This window comes from Chiloscyllium punctatum, chromosome 1 (genome assembly GCF_047496795.1).
Source record: "Chiloscyllium punctatum isolate Juve2018m chromosome 1, sChiPun1.3, whole genome shotgun sequence".
NCBI lineage: Eukaryota > Metazoa > Chordata > Chondrichthyes > Orectolobiformes > Hemiscylliidae > Chiloscyllium > Chiloscyllium punctatum.
Window position 1 is genome coordinate 51,412,559 of NC_092739.1, and position 22,239 is coordinate 51,434,797.

Here is a 22,239-nt window from a genome sequence, read left to right on the forward strand (position 1 = left end):
GAATGCTAACATTGCAGTTGCCTTCCTAACTGCCTAATGAATCTCCATGTTAACAGAATCCTGAACTAGGAGTCCCAAGTCCTTCTGTGTTCTAGACTTCTGAAACTTTTCCTCATTTATAGTAATCTACACTTCGATTCTTCCTCCTAAAGTGTACAACCTTACACTTACCCATATTGCGTTCCATCTGCCACTTTTTTGCCCACTCTCCTAAACCTATCCAAATCCTTCTGCAGCTTCACCCGAACATCATGGGCCCTTATCTTATTTGCCAGCCTGCTATGAAGCACTTGTCAAAGCCCATTTGGAGAGGTGTGTTGATCTTATGTTACACTAAATGCTATCATCTAAACCACATCTCTTAACCTTCTAATGGTCACTGAGCTAACATTTTTTCATGTAAAGGTTAGTTTTTGTGGGTTATTTCTTGGATTCTGATTAGTTTTCTGATGGCTGCAGAGAAATGAGAACATTGGTTACTAATATTCTTTATGACAACCTGTTTTTTTTTTTAAACAGGCCATCTAACCTCTAGCTCTGAGGCAATATTTTTTCAATCTTATTTCTCCAAGCCTGAAACCTCATTCTTAGATCACAAGAAAATTTACCTCTTTGCATGTCAAGCAGAACAATTTCCAATGGCATGCCTCCTTAACCATTCACCAGTTCAGCTTTTGAAAATGGAGGATGAAAAGAATGTGGAGATAGTACAGTGAGGCATCATAATAGGTAACTGAAGTCACATGTTATCATCTCCCAGAGAGTGTACCATGCTGAAGGTCATAGGAGGACCTGTTGGAGAAGCGTGTCTGGTCACGTATGAAATTCTGCAAAAAGCCTCAAATGAGGTTTCCCATTATGTCATCAATGGGTATGCAGAATACCATGGTTCTGGATTGCTCCGATCATTCCACTCTTAGCAAAAATCAGAGGAACTCCAAGTGTCTGCAATTTGGCAGCCAATTTCATCTAGTATGACATCATCTCCACAGCAATTTTCATAATTTTGTTGGTTTCTCTGGTAACTATGCTAGGAGTACATCATACAATAATATCTCAATACTTGCTTGTGAAATTATTTTTCCTCATTACAGTTCAGAGTTTAAAGTCACAAATGAAAAGATATGGTCATTAACATTTCCAATTTCACCCCAACTTGATGATTCAAATAAATACATCGATGCTGACAAGCATACATCACCTGCAACCAACTTGCACATCACAGGATTAAGGTAACTGGGCATATGCAGAAAACAGGTGGTAGTCAGCGCAATTTAAGGTCCAAAAATAAAGAAAATGTGCTGTGCTACATGTCTGCAAGAGAGGCAAGGATTATTGTGGGCTGCAGTGTCTATGAAGAGCACATTTTGGAGATAATAGAAGGGCTCAGTCTGAATATGCCAGAAAAGGAGTCCTTTAATTTAGAGGATATTAACTCCATGCTTCAGAGCCAAACAAGTGAAGAAAATCAGATGACAGTTCTCAGGAGAGTTGCTCAGCAACTGATTTCCCCACTTTGAGAATCCCCACCAGTGGCATCAGCAACTCTTCAAAGTGTGGACTGGCCCTACTGGCAAAGTGGTCACAAAGAGTCAAGACCAGCCATGAAAAAAAAACGAAACTTTATTTACCATTGTCACACAAATTGCAACTTGAAGCTCAAACATGCGAATCTTCCAACAGAAGTGATATTTCAGAATCATCTATAGTGCTGAACAATGAAAACAATTGACCCTTCAAAGTTTTGGCATTTAGGCCAACATATAATCAAGTACCCTCAATGGAATGTTAGCAAGAGAATCTCAAAGACGTAGCTATAATAGAAAAGCAATTAAATATCAAACTGAAGTAAGTATTCCAATCTCATAAACAAATGCCTGTATACACTGCTTTAGCATTTCTTCATCCTTAAAAACTGTTTTTGAAAATTCTGATGAGATCATTGCCATAGGGAGATTGACTGCTTAATGCTGGGTGAAGGGGCAGGGGGCTGAACAAACTCTTGACACAGTAGCTTGCTCCTGGGGTGGAGCCACAGCTGGCTGCATCTTTGGAGGGAGTTTCCTAGAAGCTCATTCTCATTTGCCTCATGCCAGGTTGGACGAGTCTGAAGTAGAGGTGGCATGTTGCAATTGAGTGCCCGGCATCCCACCTCCACTATATACTTAAAGCTGCAAACATTATTGAACTGACAAGTTCCATGGCTGCAGTCTAAATTTAAGGAGCGCTGTTGTCAGAAATACCAGTGGAGCCACCATAATATAGCCAAGAAGGATACGAATATCTTGTCCTGTCATTGTGTGAACTACTGAAAACGATTGGCAACAGAGCACAAACAGCACACATACTTGTGGTGATCCAAAAATATCTATGTTAAGGGACAAACCTATTAAACCTTGTTTCCATGACACTTTACTCCTTAGCAACTATGACTCCACACCAAAGTGGATACATCACCCCAAACCTAGTACTCCTTAGTCTCCCAAATTGTCAAGAGGCAGTCAGATAGCTTACGATGCTGGGTCTTAGTTGATTATTTAAGTGCCTGAATCTGTACTGCTGTCTGGACCAGGAGAGTGGGGTGCTGAGGTTATGGTTTTGGGTAAGGGATGGCAAAGTAGCAGCATTTAAATGTTAGGAAGGTATATGCTCACTCACACTAAGATCTAATCAAAACCTACATAAAGATGCACAGCCTTTTCACCACTCCCCCCTAGAGCTGCTCTTTTTCCTCCACCCCATCTTCCCCTTTCTTCTGTTTCATTTCCTCATACAACTCCCTCTTCCTGGATTGGCTTTTCTGACCTGTGAAAACAAAAAGAATAAAGTTAGAATAATTAAGCACCTCCCTCCTAAAGGAATATATTTCTCTATTCCAAATATATGAAACTGTATTTTTGGTTTAAAACAAAGTGAAGCCACAAGACAAGTCCTGAAGTTTGAACCCACCTCATTATAGCTTCATGTCAACAGTCATAGCTTGAAACTCAGATGACGACTCACGAGATGAAGGGCCCTTTCCACATGGGATAGCATAGTTCTCAGATACAAAGTTCCCTATCCAGTGATTTTTTTTCCCTCCTAAGCAGTGTGCCAAATCACCCTGCAAAGACAACAAGAATATACATGAGCAGTACACTTTTGACTTGCCGAGAGAAAAGAGATAGAAATTTTAGGTATTGTCTCAGCTGCAAGGTAAATGGGGAATTCAACACGTATGTATAACCAAGTCCTCCCTTTGCAGGTTGTTATTTGATAGGCAACAACAAAAAAAACAGTACAGTACTTCAAAATAGACATTTCAGTTAAAGAGGCAGGTCAACTCCAGGCGTTGCCCCAGAGTGAATGGACAGATAGCATTACAGATATTGTTTGGAATCTGTATTTTAAAAATCGGTCATCTGGCAATACTGAAAAGACAACATTTGATTACTTATCAATCAACATTTGAAAACCAATGCCCATGTCTGATCTTTGAAAGGGAGATAATAAGTGTCTTACCTCTCCAGTCCTGATCACCACAGATGAATTGTTTAACATTATTCAGGAATCTGACAGTGAGATGTGTAGATCACAGAAATTCAGAAGGTCTTCATCCAGGCACCTGGACTAAATTTACAGGGAGAAGCAACTTGACTGCCTAAGGCAGCCAGCCCCTCCCCAGCTTAATTTATTCCAAAGGCACCTAGCAGATCTCTTGCAAGTAAACGGCTAGCCCTCTTCTTAGTGGATTTCACTGCAAAGAGAGACATAGTTAAGACATGGGAAATAACATTTCAAGTAATTTTTAACTGAAATAGACAAAGAGGGAATCCTGTTCCACTTACCACAATTCCCAAGACTCACCTTTGGTCTTGATCGGAAGAGATCCTGATATGGTGCCGCCCATGCTTCCCAGGGCCCACAGCTATTTACGCCTCTAAGTTTGTTGCTTCATATGCCGCATGCGCCAATAAGATTCACTGGAAATTGCACTGCAAGTTGCTGCATTGTGAACAGTGTAAAGACTGGCATAAATTTTGGCTGAAATTGCCATTTATGCCAATCCAGAGAATTCCAGGCCTACAAAGCCATTAAAATGACAATTTATATAGCCACTAGATGGAGCTGATCATCTTTATGTAAAGATTTAACAATTTTTAAATCAGACAACAAAGATACATCATAGAATATATAAACTGGGGGTCCAAAACTATGATGCATAATCTCTTGGGCAAAAAACATTGTGTGAATTAGGAATTCTGTTTCATCCATCATTATAACTCAGCCCATATTAACTTTACACATTTCATTATTGATTGAAATACATGACACATAGTTAGCTTAACATAGTATTTCAAATTAAAACTGAACCTTCATTAAGCCTTAATATAAAGATCAGGAAAAGCATTATACCTTTTTTGTGAAAGATAGCATTAAGAAACTTGTCTGCTTGGCATTCAAGTTGTTCAGTGTGGGACTGCCCCTGAGATAAAGATTCCTCAGTAGATATCAGTGTTGTAGGCACACTCACAGATGAGATATGGTCCTAAAAATAGTTATGAATTGTACAGAGAAATATTTGAAGAAAATCCAAAGTAGCAAAAAAATTTATATTTAAAATATTGAGCTCACAATACAGGTACAATATCTCAAATCCAGCAAAATGAGGACCCCAAAGCTATGCCAGATGTTATGCTGGCAAATTGGTGGGCATTTCAGTCAAGTCAGGCGAGTTCAAATGACCTTTTACGTGTGCCAAATGATGGCACACAAAGCACCAAAGCAGGTAATCAGAAAAAAAACACTGCATAAGTGCACAGCCTGTTCAAATTGCCCAACTAACTTTTAAGTATCATTTAATTAAAATTGATACGTGGAAAATTTTTTTAAGAAATGCCTGACATTTACACAACTAGATTTGAGACATTAGCTGTACTGAAAACAGGTGCTAATGATCAACATTTTATTAAATGGCACCTATGGCACCAGGACTAAGCTGGTTGATCCAAGATTCCAACTAATCAAGAGGTCCACAAAATCAATGTAAAAACACAATAGGTTAAAGATACAGAATATGGGGGGGCGGGAGAGAGAGAGAATACACATTACTGTTTTATTTATAGCATAAATCACTTAAATAATGCAACTTTTCCTTAAATAAAACAAAACTTACCAGCAGAGCATGTTCTCACTCGCACCCTCAACTGACTACTCTGGCATCATAGCAGATCCCAGTATTTGATTAGAGATTAACTCAAAATTGAATTAACTTGATATTTCACGTGGCCATTCAATTTAGCATGTATATTTACAATGAGGTAAGCAGATTAAAAATAATAATAGGCCTGAATAATACAGTAAACTTTGCTGCAATTGATGTAATTTTTGCCATTTTATAGTACTACTTACAAAACTTAAAAGATCTCCAATTCTCAGAATAGGACAAATTTACAATTATAAATTCATACCTAAAAATATTTTTCACCTTATGTTATGGCACCCCTCTCATTCTAGACTGATTGGTCTGTCAGTTTTCTAGTTCATATATTTGTTACTAGATTGATGACCATCCAGTCCTTTGAAGATTTGCCGTTAGAAGTGCAAGAATATTTGAAAGATTGCGAACAAAAGCTCACAGTATTTCCTCTTTGACTTGGTGTGCATTCTACGATGCACACTATCATGGCGTTTTGCTTTTTCTACTTTTGAGCTTCAATCTTTCAATTCTACTTCTTTACCTAAAACTATTTTAATGCTCCACACCTACCCTTTTTCAGCCTACATTCCCATGACCATAGTCGATGCATGCTTAACATCACCAATATTCCTGGTTCCACACATCCAAATAATTCTACAAAAGTTTTTCTTGTTCCTCATATGGACTTGGTGTTTGATCATACCTCATTTAAAAGCTGGCTTTATTTTCTAATTTTTATATTTAGCTTTTTAAAAATCTTTTGCTAAAAGTTCTTTACTTATCCAAAGCACTATTATCTTTATTGAAGCACCTTTGCTAATGAAAAGGTCTATCTATTCTAACTCACATTTGCATCTTTAACGTTGGAAATCAACCAGTGCAATACCACCAGGATCAATCCTAGCATCTCAATTATTCATTATCTATACTAATGACTTGGAGGAGGCAGCACAGCATAACATATCCAAATTTGCTGTTGAGACAAAAATAGGTGGGAGCTCATGTTGTGATGAGAACATGGGGAACCTTCAAGGGGATATAGTGGAGTATGCAGGCAAAAATCTGGCAAATGGATTTTAATGTGAGGTTGTGCACGTTTGTAGAAAAGAAACTCAAAAGGCAGACTACCGTTTATATGGAAAGAGGTCCCAAAAAAGTGCAGTGTAGAAGGGCCTGGGTGTTTATACTCATGGAAAAATGTTAACATATAGGTGCAAGCAAGTAATTAAGGTGGCAAATGAAATTTTAGCCTTCTTTGCCAGAAATTTGCAGTTTAACAATAGGGCAGTCTTATTAAATCTTTACAGGGTGTGGGGAGGTTGGACTTGGAGTGCAGTGTAATGTTTTGGCCCCCATATTTGATTTCATTTGTTGTCACATGTACCGAAGTACACTGAAAAGCTTTGCTTACGAGCAGTACAGGCAGATTATAGTAAACAAGGGTGTACAAAAGATTTAGACAGTGGCATATATGTAACATTGCACAAGGTGTATGAAAGATATTGACGTTAGCAAGGTCAACATTGAGGTTAGAGTGCCCACTGAGCTGACTAATAACGGTCAGGAAGAAACTGCCCCTGAACCTATTAGTGCATGTTCAGGCTTCTGTATCTTCTGCCTGACCGAAGAGACTGGAGATTACCAAGGTGTGAAGGGTCTATGATGGCAGCCAATTTGCAGCAGCAAGTCTTGTAAATGGATCCAAGGATGGAAGGTTGGCTCCTATGATGCTTGAGCTGTACACACCATCCTCTATAGTTTCCTACGAACCTGGGCAGAGCAGCTGCCATACCAGGTCATTATGCATCAGGGCAATTTGTTTTCAATTGTGCATCTGGAGAAGTTGGTGAGGGTCCTTGCGGACATGCCAAATTTTCTAAGTCAGCTGTGGAAGATGTGCCTTCTTGACTGTCGCATCCTTATTTAAGAAAGGGTACACTGGCATTGGAGGTTATCCAAAATAGATTCACTAGGCTGATTCCCAGGATGACCGGTTTGAATCATCAAGAATAACAACACAGGTTAGGCCTTTATTTAGTAGAGTTTAGGGGAATGAAGGGTGATCTTATTGAGATATTCAAGATTGAGCCAGTTTGGCAAGGTAGATGTTGCGACGATCTTTCCATTAGCCGAGGAATATCAAACTAGGGGAGAGAATATGGGGGAGCTCATTTAAAACTGAGTGTTTAAAGTTATTGAATGTCTGTAATTCTCCAAGCCAGGCTAGTTCACAAAGTACTTAAAGAGGTAGATAGATTTGTTTGAAATGTCAATGAGCTGACAGCTATGTTAATCTGACATGAAAGAAGAGTTGAGGCTGGAGCAGATCAACAGTGATCTTGTTGAACAGCAAACAAACTTGTGGGGCTGAATGGCCGACACATTTATGTTCTTGTTGAAAGTTTCCCATTCTGTTAATTTTAGTTATGCTTCATTTAGGATAGTTCCTTTCTCATTGCAATTGGGCTTTTCAGTCAAATGACCTGTCATTAACTGGGTTCTCTCATTTTCAACTTTTAAGTTGGATATAGTTATTTTGTGGTCATTATTTTAAATGTTTCCCACAGTCCTTACATTTCCCAGACTAGGCTCAGCATTCCTTACGAACAGCTTTTGCCCGAAACGTCGATTTCGCTGCTCGTTGGATGCTGCCTGAACTGCTGTGGCTCTTCCAGCACCACTAATCCAGTATTTGGTTTCCAGCATCTGCAGTTATTGTTTTTACCTCAGCATTCCTTATTTGAGTGGACTAATAGTGCACTTGCTGTATAAGTATGCAAATTCTTCCCTTTCTTTACCACACATTACGTAAATAGAGTCATAGAACTGTACAGCGCAGAAATAGACCCTTTGGACCAACTTGCCCATGCCGACCAGATATCCTAAATTAATCTAGTCCCATTTGCCAGCACTTGGCCCATTTCCTTCTAAACCCTTATAATTCATAACCATCCAGGTACTTTTTAAATGTTGGAAAAAGTGAGGACTGCAGATGCTGGAGATCAGAGCTGAAAAATGTATTGCTGGAAAAGCGCAGGAGGTCAGGCAGCATCCGAGGAGCAGGAGAATTGACGTTTCGGGCATAAGCCCTTCTTCAGGAATCCTTCAGCTGCCTGACCTGCTGCGCATTTCCAGCAATATATTTTTCAACTTTTTAAATGTTGTAATTGTACCATCCTCCATCACCACCTCTGGCAGTTCATTCCATACACCTACCACTCTCTGCATGAGAAAGTTGCCCCTTAAGGTTGCTTTTAAATCTTTCCCTTCTCACTTTAAACCTATGCCTCTAGTTTTGGTCTCCTCCACCTTGGGGAAAAGACCTTGGCTATTCACCCTATCCATGCCCCTCATTTTATAAACCTCTATAAAAGGCCATACCACAGCCTCTGACACTGTAGAGAAAATAGCTCTTATCTATTTAGCCTCTCCTGTAGCTCAAACCCTCCAGCCCTGGCAACTTGCTCATAAATCTCTTCTGAACCCTTTCAAGTTTCACAACATTCTTCCTATAGCAGGGAGGCCAGAATTGAACACAGTATTGCAAAAGTGACCTCACTAATGCACTGTACAACCACAACATGACTTCCCAACTCCTATACTCAATACATTAATCATGCATATTAAACACCACTTTTACTATCTTGTCTACCTGCAACTCCACTTTCAAAGGAACTTTTAACCTGCCCTCTAAGCTCGCTTTGTTCTGCAAAACTCCCCAGGGCCCCAAAATGTCCCACCCTAGCAAAACGTAGCACCTCACATTTATCTAGATTATTCTCCATTTGCCATTCCTTGGCCAATCGGCTCATTCGATCAAGGTCCTGATTTATTCTGAGGTAACCCCCTTCAATGTGCACTACAACACCAATTTTGATGTCATCTGCAAATTTACTAACCATACTTCTTATATTCACATCCAAATCATTTACATAAGTGACAAAAAGCATCAGACTCAGCACTCATCCCTGCGAGACACCACTGGTCACAGGCCTCTAGTCTGAAAAGCAACCCTCCGCTGCACCTCCATCTCCTACCTTTTAGCTCATTTTGTATCCAAATACTTACTTCTCCCTGAACTGCATGTGATCTAACCTTGTTAACCAGTCTACCACGTGGAACCCTGTTGAACACTTGTCCAACAACTCCATCAATCCTTTGTCACTTTTTCAAAAAACTCAAGCAAGTTCGTGAAACACAATTTCCCATGCACAAAACAATGTAAACTTCCCCAAACATTCCTTGCCCTTCCTTCAATTTTAAGGTGCATTATGAAATAAGTTTCAAATTCACAATTATACAGCTAGATTGATGATGCTCCTACACAAAATGTCAGGAAAAAAGGGTGTAAACGTTACTTCAAGTTTACCTTTCTGCAAGACTGAAGGCAACTTTAAGGCAAAAAGAAGTGAGATCAAGTTAAACTCAAATACTGAAAAATAACAGTCACAATTGTTGAAACCAGTTCGCTCATGAGTATCTGTATCTAAAATTAGAATCCGCTGTCAACAACCTTTAACATTACACATTTTCACCAGATCCCATTCAGGTTATGGTTAAGGCAACATATTAATTTTTAGTATTCAAAATGGAGTTCTGATGCTTGTAGTAATCAACAAAGAAATGATGGATGCTGTTACTATTAAGATCAGCAAGTAGAAGTCAGAAAAGGTAAAGCATTATGTGTGTATTAAAAGTATTGCAGTAGTCAAAAATTAGGAGTATTTTCAAATTCTGGAGGTTCACAATTCAAGAATATTAGCCTATGTTTATACAGCATGCCATCAACTGGACCAGTTTTGGAATGATCACCAAATAAAAGCCCAGAATAATTTAGGATTGAGTTATTCACCCCTTCGGGCCTGCTCCACCATTTGACAATGTCAGTTTGTGGTCTCAACTCTGCTTTCCTGTCTGCCCATCACATAGCCCTAAACTCTCTTGCCCGAAAAACCCACTCAACATGGTCATAAGTGAATACAATAACTCAACCTCCAAAGGGGAGGATCTAAAGAGACTATAAAAGATTAGGTTAAGCAAGTGGTATAGCAAACAGTACAGAGCACAATGTGGAAAAATGTGCAATTACTCATTCCAAGAACAAAAAAAAAGCACATTATTCAAATGGTGGGAGATCACAGAGTTCTAATTTAAGGAGGATCCAGTTTGCTTGGTGCATGAATCACAAAAGCCTAGCATGCAGGTACAACAAATAATTAGGAAAAGGAAACAGAATGTTATCACTTATTGCAAAGGAATTTGAATACAGAAGTAGGGAGGCTATGCTTTGGTTATACAAGACACTGGTGAGACCACATCTGGAATACATTACTTAAAATTGGTCATCTTGATTAAGAGGATGTAAAATGATGGAAATAATTCAGAGAAGGCTTACCAGACTAATAATTGAAATGGATGGGCTGTCTTATGAGGAAGTGGAAGACGGAAAGGGGTTTATACCCACGAGGCTAGGAGAATCATAGCTGACAATCAAAAATTTAGATCTTAAAAGAGGACGCCACCTCTTACAAGGATCTAGTAGTAGTGGTTGCTACTTTAAAAAAAGGTCAGCCATTTAACGAAGTGACGAGGTGAAATGTTTCCTCACAGGGACATGAGGCAATGCAACTCTTTGAAGGGAGGTGTGGATAGATTCTTTAAAGCTAAAGGGTGAAAGGTTACCAGGGGTTGGCAGGAATGTGGATTTGTGGTTATAACCAGATTGGCTATGACCTTATTAAATGGTGGAATAGGTTCGAGAAGCTGAAATGACCTACTGTTGTTTATTCACATGATCGGAGGAAGAGAATTCCAAAAGACCAACAATCTTCAGCAAGCTGAGAGGAAAGACCTCTTACTCTTAAACTGTATCCTCTAGCTCTATTCTTTCCAAGAGGAAACAACCACTCTGCATCCATCTTATCAATAACCCTCAATATCATATTTCAATGTATTGTTTCTTCTGAACATCAGAGAGCCTACATAGAACATGCTCAACTTTTTCCTAACAATTTCTTCATGCTGAAGTTTAACTACTTGTCGTACAATAATATCCTTTATTTTCAAGCACACTAGACCTGGTCACACCATAATCCTGTACATCTATAGAAAACAATCCTTGCGTTAATATTAAATTTCTCTTGAAATAAACAGACTATTTGTCTCTTATCATTATATCTGCCTACTAAAGTTTCAGTGATTCACGTAGCAAGACACCCAATTTTTTCTGTACTAGTGAATTCTACAATCTATTTAGATCATCTAATGTTTTCATTTTTGTGCTGAAATGGACAGGTTCACATTTTCCAATTTGAGTTTTTTGTCCATTTGTTTATCCACCAAGTTGTGTAGATACTCTGTGCCATAGCTGTTGCACTTACCTTTACTTTTTCTCTCCTTATGTGGCAAAATGAACAGTTTTCATTCATAGACCAGTCAGTCACTTCTTCGGGTTCACAGTCTTCAAACAAAATAAGTACAAAAATATTTTACTGACTCACCAGAAAGCAAATATATTTTCTGTAATTACCAAAAAACTAACAAACAATCATTTAGTCAAGAAAAACAAAATAGTCCTGCAGCATTATTATTCTGGACTCAAGCATGTCACTTAAATATCTGTTAGGATGTGAAAGGTGGAGAGGTTTCTGAAAACCTATTAGGTCTCTCAGAGTCATATACAGTCTCAGTCAGTCAGCATGGAGACAGACACTTTGGTCCAATTCATCCATGCCAACCGGACATCCCAATCTGAACTAGTCCCATTTGCCAGCATTTGACCTATATCCCTCCAAATAATTCCTATTCATATACCCATTCATATGCCTTTTAAAATACTGTAATCATACTTGCCCCCACCACTTCCCTCTGGCAATTTGTTCTGTAAATGCACTAACCTCTGCATGAAAAGGTTATCCCTCAGGTCCTTTTTAATCTTTCCCCTCACTTTAAACCTACATCTTCTACTTTCAGAATCTCCCAATCTGGAAAAAGACCTTGGCTATTCACCCTATCAATGCCCCTCATGGATTTTATAAAACTCATCCTCTGCCACTCCAAGGGAAGAAAGCCCTCGCCTATTCACAGTGCCTCCCTATAACTCAAAACACTCCAGTCCTACCAACATTCTTGTAAATATTTCCTACACCATCTCAAGTTTAACCTTTCTAAAGGGGACCAGAATTGCACAGTACTCTAAACGTGCCCTCACCGATGTCCTGTACAGCCGCCACATGACGTCCTAACTCGTACACTCAATAATGTGCCCAATGAGAAAACTTGTCAAACACTTTCACCACTCTGCTCACTTGCAACTTCACTTTCAAGGAACTATACACTTGAAACCCTATGTCTTTGTTTGGTAAGATTCCCCAGGGCCCTACTATTAAAGTCCTGCCCTGGTTTGCCTTACCAAAATGCAACACCTCACATTTAACTAAATTAAACTTCATCTGAGTGTCTTTGGCCTATCTGTTCATGGTCCCACCGTACTCAGATATTCCTTTTCACTGTCTGCTACATCACCTATTTGGTGTCAAATACATTCTTACTAACCATGTTTCCTATATTCATATCCAAATCTTTTACATAAAAATGACAAAAAACAATGGACCTAGAACCAATCCTTGTGGCACACCACCAGACACAGGCCTCCAGTCCGAAAAGCACCTCTCTATCACCACCCTATCTCCTACCTTCAAGCCAACTGTGCGCGCAATCGGTTAGCTCCCCTAACATGATCTAACGTTACTAACCAGTCTACTAAGCAGAGTGTTGAACACTTACTGAAGTCCACATAGACATCTACTACTCTGCTTTTAATCTTTGTCACCACTTTAAAAAATTCATTCTAGTTAGTGAGACACGATTTCCCATGTAAAAAGTCACTGCATATACAAAGAGTGAAACTCATCAATTGCCTTTCAGCCAAAACATGTTATTCACTCATTAAATGGCAAACTCAATTGGACATATCATTTTAAATACTGGGTTCCTTGTAACTAGGTACAATGCATCAAGCAGGCAGTACAAGTTGTATGTGCACTGAAGTCTAAATATAGACAGAGCAAATCCTGAATATTAAAAGAAAATGGCATATAGAACTCAACTTTTGAAAAATTGAGATTGCAAACAACTTCTTTGACAAAGTAATCCTCAGACTACAAAGGAACAAGCAGATGATATTTCCGAATAAAGCTTTCTTGGCTTTTGCACCACATATTTGGTATAACCTTCTAGTCAGCAAAGCCATTGGGAGTGCTGTTAGGCATGCTAGATTTTAAGTGACTATGACAATTAGATTAAGAATGCCAGTTTTCTAGTGGCAAGGTGTACAATTAACGATTTTTTAAAAAATGTCCAATAAATTCACTTTTCCATAAGCATTATGTAAAAATTATCACTGATTTCCAGAAGTAACACTTGCCATATATTTGTTTACAAAACACCTTCCAAGAATAGATCTCTGGGGCTAATTGTTGGTGGACAATTCAATAAACCAAAGGCCACATTAAAATGTTCATATGCGCCTAAATGGAAAATACGGGCAATTTCAGCAGAACTGGAATACATTTGGATACAGAATTGGCTCAAAGGAAGACGACAGAGGGTGGTGGTGGAGGGTTGTTTTTCAGACTGGAGGCCTGTGATCAGTGGAGTGCCACAAGGATCAGTGCTGGACCTTCCACTTTGTGTCATTTACATAAATGATTTGGATGCAAGCATAAGAGGTACAGTTAGTAAGTTTGCAGATGACACCAAAATTGGAGGTGCAGTGGACAGTGAAGAGGGTTACCTCAGATTACAACAGGATCTGGACCAGATGGGCCAATGGGCTGAGAAATGGCAGATATAAACAAGAGGTGCTGCATTTTGGGAAAGCAAATCTTAGCAGGACTTACACACTTAATGGTAAGGCCCTAGGGAGTGTGCTGAACAAAGAAACCTTGGAGTGCAGGTTCATAGCTCCTTGAAAGTGGAGTCGCAGGTAGATAGGATAGTGAAGACGACGTTTGGTATGCTTTCCTTTATTGGTCAGAGTACTGAGTACGGGAGTTGGGAGGTCATGTTGCGGCTGTACAGGACATTGGTTAGGCCACTGTTGGAATATTGCGTGCAATTCCGGTCTCCTTCCTATCGGAAAGGTGTTGTGAAACTTGAAAGGGTTCAGAAAAGATTTAAAGGATGTTGCCAGGGTTGGAGGATTTGAGCTACAGGGGAGAGGCTGAACAGGCTGTGGCTGTTTTCCCTGGAGTGCCAAAGGCTGAGGGGTGATCTTACAGATGTTTACAATATTATGAGGGGCATGGATAGGATAAATAGACAAAGTCTTTTCCCTGGGGTCGGGGAGCCCAGAACTAGAGGGCATAGGTTTAGGGTGAGGGGGGAAAGATATAAAAAGAGATCTAAGGGGCAACTTTTTCAGAGGGTGGTACGTGTATGGAATGAGCTGCCAGAGGAAGTGGAGGCGGCTGGTACAACTGCAACATTTAAGAGGCATTTAGATGGGTATATGAATAGGAAGGGTTTGGAGGGATATGTGCCAGGTGCTGGCAGGTGGGACTAGATTGGGTTGGGATATCTGGTCGGCACGGACAGGTTGGACCAAAGGGTCTGTTTCCATGCTGTACATCTATGACTCTAATATCACAAAAAAAGGTTTTAAATGGCAACCTTGGTCGGTGCTTTTAAGATTAGTCAATAAGAGTATAAGATTTGTTTATAGAATACCTTTAATGTAATAAATACTCCTAAGGCAGTTGGACAGGAGAATTAAAAACAAACATTTGACATCATGTCTCCATGAAATATCTGGGTGTTTGGCCAAAGACATAGGTTAAAGTGCGCCCAAAAAGAGGAAGGAAAGGTAGAGATGCAGCCAGATTTAAGGAAGGAATTACAGCGTTTCGAACCATAGCTACGAAATGAAAGTAATAACGGTACAGCATTAAAATCAAAAGCTCCAGTACCTATAATCAGATGTGCGCAGATAGGACGTAGTAAGCTATTGGGAGGGATTTCAAGGAGAATTTTAAAATCAAGGCATGGTTTAACACAGTGAATGCAGAAACACAGGATGATGGGTGAATGAGGTCTAGTGCGAGTAAACACATGGACATGGTTTTGGTGATCTTAAATTAGGAGTAGAATGTAGGCTATTTGACAAAGAGTGCTTCTGTAAGGATTATCAAGTTATGGTAACAAAAGCATGGATGAAGGTCTCTGTGATAAGCAGTGTCAGGGGTCAAGTAAGGCAACACTATGGATATGGATACAGGAAATCTGAATGATGCCAAATATTAAAATTAATAGAAACTTAGATAAGGTGTGAAATTTAAGGTTATAAAATGCTGATCAGGTCTCAGGCGATTGTCAGGCACAGGGACAGAGTGGGTAACCCAGACCAAACTAAATGTCTTAGCATCATACAGCACAGAAACAGATCCTTTGATCCAATTCATCCATGCCAACCAGGTTTGCCAAACTAAATTGCTTCCATTTACCTGCATTTAACTCATGTCCCTCTAAACCTTTCCTATCCATGTATGTGGGAGAAAGTGAGGATTCCAGATGCTAGAGATCAGAGTCAAAACGTCTGGTGCTGGAAAAGCACAGCTAGTCAGGCAGCATCTGAGGAGTAGGAGGGTCGATGTTTTGAGCATAAGAGCTTATGCTCAAAACGTCAAGTCTCCTGCTTCTCTTATGCTGCCTGACCGACTGTGCTTTTCCAGCACTGCACTTTTGAACTCTATCCTATACCTACCCAAATGTCTTTTACGTGTTCTAATTGTAGTTGCCGCTACCACTTCCTTGGGCACTTCATTCCATATATGCACTACCCTCTGTAAAAAAAGGTTTTTTCCAAACATTCCACTTGTTGGGGCGAGCTGGGGAAGGGGTTTGAGGGTGAATCCATGGGGAGTCAGAAGGGTTCAGGCAGAGTTCAGCTGACAAGCATCAGGAGTCTGGGAATCGGATCAGGTCTAACAGGAGGGTGCTCAGACATCTGTGTGGTGTTCAAACCAAGCCAGAGGTGGGGAGTCAATGACACTCAGGGCTCAGTTTAACCATTGCCCAGTTTGCCTCTAATGTTTCCTGGGTAACTATTAAGCTCATTCAGAATACACCAACTTTAAGTCTCAGTTGGAGGCACTTGGGGTCCCAGATGCTGTGTAATTGCCCTCAAACTTGAATTCCCAGGGCAATGCCCAGGAGAAAGTCAAGTCTGGACTTGCATATTAACCCAATGTGAGAGTCCAGTCTGCAGCTATCTTGCCATCACAAGAGTTGGGCCTGTGTTTCCCTATATTAGTTCTGAATTTGTCCCCTTCAGTATTCCAAATATTGAACTGGTCTTAAAAAAATACAAAACAGTAGACTGTCTAACCAAAGTCAATAGGAAGTACAAGAAGAAAATTTAGTCTTAACAAAACAATTTTTCACCCTAAATGTTAATCCATACTTTAAAAATACATTCAATTAAACCTATACTGCAGCAATGGATGACCTCAAAAACAAGTTACACCATGCATCAGCTCCAACTAAAGCGGGATGCATACCTGCTGGAACTATCGATTATTATCTTTGTTTATGAGCAACCCATTGACATGTGTGTGCAAACGTACCTAAAGTTTCAACAAGCACCAAAGATGAACATATTGACCCATTATGGGATAAAAGAGGTCCTATTTGAGTAAAAGAGAAGACTAGGTTGGCAAGTGAAACTTCTGCCTGGAAACAGTATAGGTAAAGCAAGTATGTATTTCATGGACAATGCACTATTAAAAGCTTCAAGTGGAGAAGATGATCGTCATTGCTGGTACAAAAGAAGTCCAACTGAATTTGGAGGAAGTTATGCTACACGTGTTTAAAGCTTCAATTAAACTGTATTTGCAATATTGTGCAGAGTGATTCATCTCAGGAATGATGCACTAGTCTTAGGAAGGAAATATCTTCAACTGACTAGAACGACTCGTGGGATTATGAAGGTTACATACAAAAGGTAACAGTAGTATTGTGGTACACCGTACCAAGAAATCAAAAGGCTCGGATTTTAACTCAATTAGTTAACATGTCTGGAATAAAAAGTGAGCCTCAGTAAATGGTCACCATAAGCAACCAAAACATCATAAAAACCCATGTGGCTCATTCATGCCTCTTGTGAAAAGAAATGTGTCATTCTTCTTATATCTGATTCCAGACGTACAGCGATATGGTGAATTTTAAATCATCGTCTGAAGTAGACTATGAATCTACTCATTTGTATCAAACAACTCCAAAAGAATCAAAATAGATATGAGACTAGAAAGGCCACTCACATCTATCTGGAATACAGAAAGGAAAAAAGACTATACTGCCCAGTTGAATCTTCAAATATCTTCTCAAACCATGAGGGGTGTCAGAATTGGAACAGCAGTCCCAGACTATCCAGCAGAAGACTGACATAAATTATGCATCGCAGCCCATGTTCTAGACCTTCAAACACCAATCTTCAGTATGTTCTATCCCATCAACAGGTCAGACCAGAGGTGGCAGCACAGTGCTGGGAATGGTCCTTTACAGTCTTCAGTGACTCCAAATCACACAAGACTTCAGTGCAAACTTGGGGTAGGGGGCTCTCCCTCAGCTAAAGAATCAGTGTTCCTTCCTGTTGAAACAATATTTAACCTAAATAAGAAAGTTCACGATACCCATAAGCAGTGCTTTCACACCTGTACTTATCAAATTGGCAAATCCTAAGGATCTACAACAGGTAGGAAAACATATAAAACATACCAAACCAAACCCTGACAATGTCACAGATGCACCTGCCCATGATAGCTGACTAGTGGAAGCGATTACCTTTGTGGAGACAAAATCATTGAATTTGATTGATGCATGTCTGCAACATGGTGTTAGACTCAAAGTAAAACCTAGCATCTATGATACATTCTGGCCATCAATATCAGCAACAAAAAACTGTATTCAACCATAAACCGCAACCTGCAATTTCATGGTCCAGCATATCCCTCACTCTGCCATTACCATCAAGTCAAATTACCAAATCAATTTCAATGAGGACAATATGACCACAGCATCAACTCTACCTAGAAATTAACTATATCAGTCCAGCAAAGCTATAGTAAAGGACTATATGCATGCTTAGTAATGAAAGGAACATGCAATGGACAAAGCAAAACAATCCAACAACCACAAGATCAAAACTCTACAGTTATGAATGATGGCAGCAATTAGCCAACAAGACGACGACTCTGCATGTCAACACAAAAAAAGCATTTGCAATTATCTGTCAGAAACTACTAAATTTGGTGGTCCACTTCAGCCTCCTCCTGAGGGAACCTGCTTTTAAAAACGTAGTTTTTAAGGCATAGTGCTCATGCCATTGGGTGAGTAATCCAGAATGGACATGGACTTGAATCCCACAATGGCAGATGGTATATACTGAACTCAGTAGAAAACTGTAATAAAGGAACTAGCCTAATGATGACAACATATTCATTTAATCTTCAAAAGACCTATCTGATTCACTAATTTTTTTTAGGGAAGGAAATTTGTCATCCTTACTTTGTCTGACATACTGACATAAACAGTAATACTTCTAACTGCCCCCAGGCAATTAAGGATGGATGATATATACTGGTCTGGCCAGCAACAACCACACCCCACGAATTAACAGTGCAGCACAGGAACAGCCACTATGTCCGCACCAGCACATGACACTTTTCTAAATTAAAACACCTTTTGCCTTTATGCATTCTATATTCCTCTATTCACTGTCTGTTCATGCATCTGTCAAATATTGCCTCTTCAATATTACTACGGTTATCTGTTTCCAACTCCTCTGGCATGACATTCCAGGCACTTAACTTCTGTATTAAAGAAAGCTGGCCTCTTGTCTCCTTTAAACTCTCTTTTACCTTAAGCCTATATTCCCTAGTATTTGACATTTCTACCCTGGGAAAAAAAAACGACACCATCGATCCATGCCTCAGAAGTTTTACAACATTCAATCAGGCAGGCCCTTAGCCTCCGACATTTTATTGAAAACTAATCAAATATGTCCCATCTTTCCTCATAGCTAATACCCTCGAAACCAGACAGCATTCTGGTAAACCCTTTCTGTACCCTTTCCAAAGTCTCCAAATCCTTTCGGTAGTGTGGCGACCAGAATGGTGAGCAATATTCAAAACTTGGCCAAACTAAAGTTTGCATAGCTTCAACATGACTTGCCAATTTTATACTGCATGCCCTGACCAACAAAGGCAAACATGCCATAGTCCTCCTTGGTTAAGTGAGTGGGTAAGGTGGTCACGGTCAGGAAACAGTAGGCCTGTATGCTTAGATCTCTCCTAAGGGTTCTGCCATTTACTGTATGCTTCCCTCCTGCATTAAATCTTCCATAATGCATCACCTTATCTGTACAGATTAAACTCCATCTGCCATTTTTCTGCCCAAGTCTCTGGCCTACTTCCTGCTGCATCACCTGACAATCCTCCTCACTCTCCACAGTCCCTCCAATTTTTGCATAATCCGTAAACTTACTAATCAAACCTATATTTGCCTCCACGTCATTTGTATGTATTACAAACAACAGAGGTCCCAGTACTAATTCTCATGGAACACCACTGGTCACTGATCTCCTATCAGAAAAACACCCTTCCTACTGCTACAGTCTATGGCCACGCCAGTCCGGTATCCGCCTCACTAGTTCACCACTGATCACATATGACTTCACCTTCTGTGTCAACTTGCCATGTCAAAAGGTCTTGCTAAAGTCCATGTAGACATCAATGACCCTGCCTTCAACCATCACGTTACTTCTTAAAAAACCTCAAATCAATTTTTGAAAAACACAACCTCCCCAGCACAAAGCCATATTGACTATTGCTATTAAATCCATATTTTTCTAGATGTGAGTAATGAACAAAATTATAAAAACTGATTTTTAATCCATTCAGTCTCTAAACTAGATATCTAGGACCTCTTACTTTCTGATGTGGAGAGGCTTCTAGTCCAACAATGCTTCAATTATAAAAGTCTAACTTGGGCCATTCCCAACTTCCTCCAGTTCAACTCCCTCTGACCTCAGACTGTGGCCTCTGGCACATCCCCAGTCACTTTGCAGCTGTCTAGGCCATGCGCTGTGGAATTCCCTTATTAAACCTCCTTCTCCTGTCCTTATTTTTATGATACTAAAAACTTACATTTCTGGCCAAGTTTAATGTCACCTGGCTGAACATTTGTTCTCGCACTGGAGAGTCAGAAGGAGCTACTTCAACGTAAAACATCCAGTTTGCAAAACATCCTGAAGTGTTTAGCTAGAAATCTGCATTGGGTATAGAAAGGTGAAAAATCCAAAGTCTCAGTTGCAAGAGTCAAAGAAAACACTTTGCAGCACACAGAATTGAAAGTGAAAAGCAGTCAAATTAACCTACAAATGCGATGGGTAAGGAAAATTTCTCGTTATTAACTATGAACTGGTGGTATTGGTGAGTAGATGGGATTTTGTTTACCAGGTAATTAAAGTCAGTTAAAAACTGTTATATACACAGAACATGGCTTAATTTCTTTCTTTTGCGGAATAAACTTGCCTTATTGTTGAAACCAAACTTGCAGCCTTGTTCTTGGTTGCTTATGTGTCAGTAAAAGACTGCTACATTTAAAAAAAAAATCTATGAAGCCAGATGTCATTCTGGAATCTGACTTTTCCAGTGGTAACGTCAGCTGGGATCACAACACAAGTAGAAATGATTTGACAATTCCAAAATAGATTGATGCAATTATTTTGTTTCATAACCTAGTCATGAGTCTCCGACTCGCAGTCAGTTTATCTGGAAGCATTTGAAAATCTGGAAACCTTTTAACAAACTGGAAAGCTGCTGTCACACAAAGTTAAAAGACAAGTAGGGGAAAACTGCTGAAATAAATACAAGGCTTATAAGAGGCAGAGTCCAAAATTCAGGAACTTTCAACTTTTCCTGTATTTAAAAATATATTGAAGAGCCTGGGCACTACAGAAAATAAAATAGCTGGTGTTTTGGTGGTAGGACAGAATATATGAGACTTTAAAACTCAGTACAGGGCCAACAGAACCCCTATGTTACACATATGTATTCCATATCGTCTGGTTTAATAAACAGTCCAAGGGCAGTGGAGTTGCTGATATGGCCTGACAATGGTAATTTTAAACTTTTGATGAAGTGAAGAATTGCTGTAGGACAATACCACAAAGTGTCCACAAGAAGATGAAGTATTGAGGTTGTAGGTTTCTGAGTTTTAGAAAACGTTTCATTTCTTCAACTGGCAATCAGTTGTATTCAGATTTTGGACTCTCTCAGCTTTGCATACCTTGCGTCAATCTCTAGCCAAACACTGCTGGTCTGGAAGAAATCACAACTTGACCAGGAGCAAGTAGGTGGGGTTAGTTAAGTTTGGAATTATGTTTGCTGCAGACTGGTTGGATCAGAGGGTCTGTTTTTGTGCTACATGTCTCTATGAAGCCTGTCCACTAAGGGAACATATTCCCTTAACTGCTCTGAACAGACTTCTTTTTCCTCAGAGAATTTTCTTGCAATCACTTAAGGAACCAACAAATGTACAGAAATCTTTGGAACTTGGTGGCATTAATTACCTATGTCTTCCAACTCCAAATATATGATACAGCCAAAGTCCAATCTTTAATCCTTCCGTGAGCTTGCATCATCCTATCTATGGAGTCTCCTCTAGATGCCCTGTTATGTCAACTCCAACTCTGTGGCTTTTCCCTTCCCACCCCCAGCCTTCTATTATTCTAATGAAGTAGTCAGCTAGGTTTTACAAACCTCTCCACCTTTCAAATCCTATTAAGTCTCTCAGAGTCGTGAAAAGTCAGAGTCACACTGCACAGAAACAGATCCTTCCGTCCAACTCATCCACGCCAACCAGACATTCCAATCTGACTAAGTCCCATTTGCCAGCATTTGGCCCATATCCCTCTGAACACTTTCAATTCATGTACCCATCCAGGTGCCTTTTAAATACTGTAATGGAATCCACTTCCACCACTTCCTCTGGCAGCTCGT

At 39.7% G+C, this 22,239-nt stretch overlaps 1 protein-coding gene across 15 annotated transcripts in view; it reads right to left on the reverse strand.

The window, feature by feature from the left end:
* The window catches only part of lcorl (ligand dependent nuclear receptor corepressor-like), a 120,382-nt gene that overhangs the window by 72,624 nt on the left and 25,519 nt on the right, over positions 1 to 22,239 (reverse strand). For 14 of the 15 annotated variants that reach the window (XM_072561011.1, XM_072560961.1, XM_072560907.1 and 11 more), the window contains exons 3-4: positions 11,560 to 11,639; positions 4,396 to 4,528 (exon numbers count right to left, since the gene is read on the reverse strand). In XM_072561011.1, coding sequence (XP_072417112.1) covers positions 4,396 to 4,528; positions 11,560 to 11,639 — 213 coding nt within the window. Of the gene's footprint in view, positions 1 to 2,681; positions 2,806 to 2,949; positions 3,104 to 3,501; positions 3,665 to 4,395; positions 4,529 to 11,559; positions 11,640 to 22,239 lie in introns of those variants that run through there. The other variant, XM_072561032.1, reaches the window with a different exon arrangement.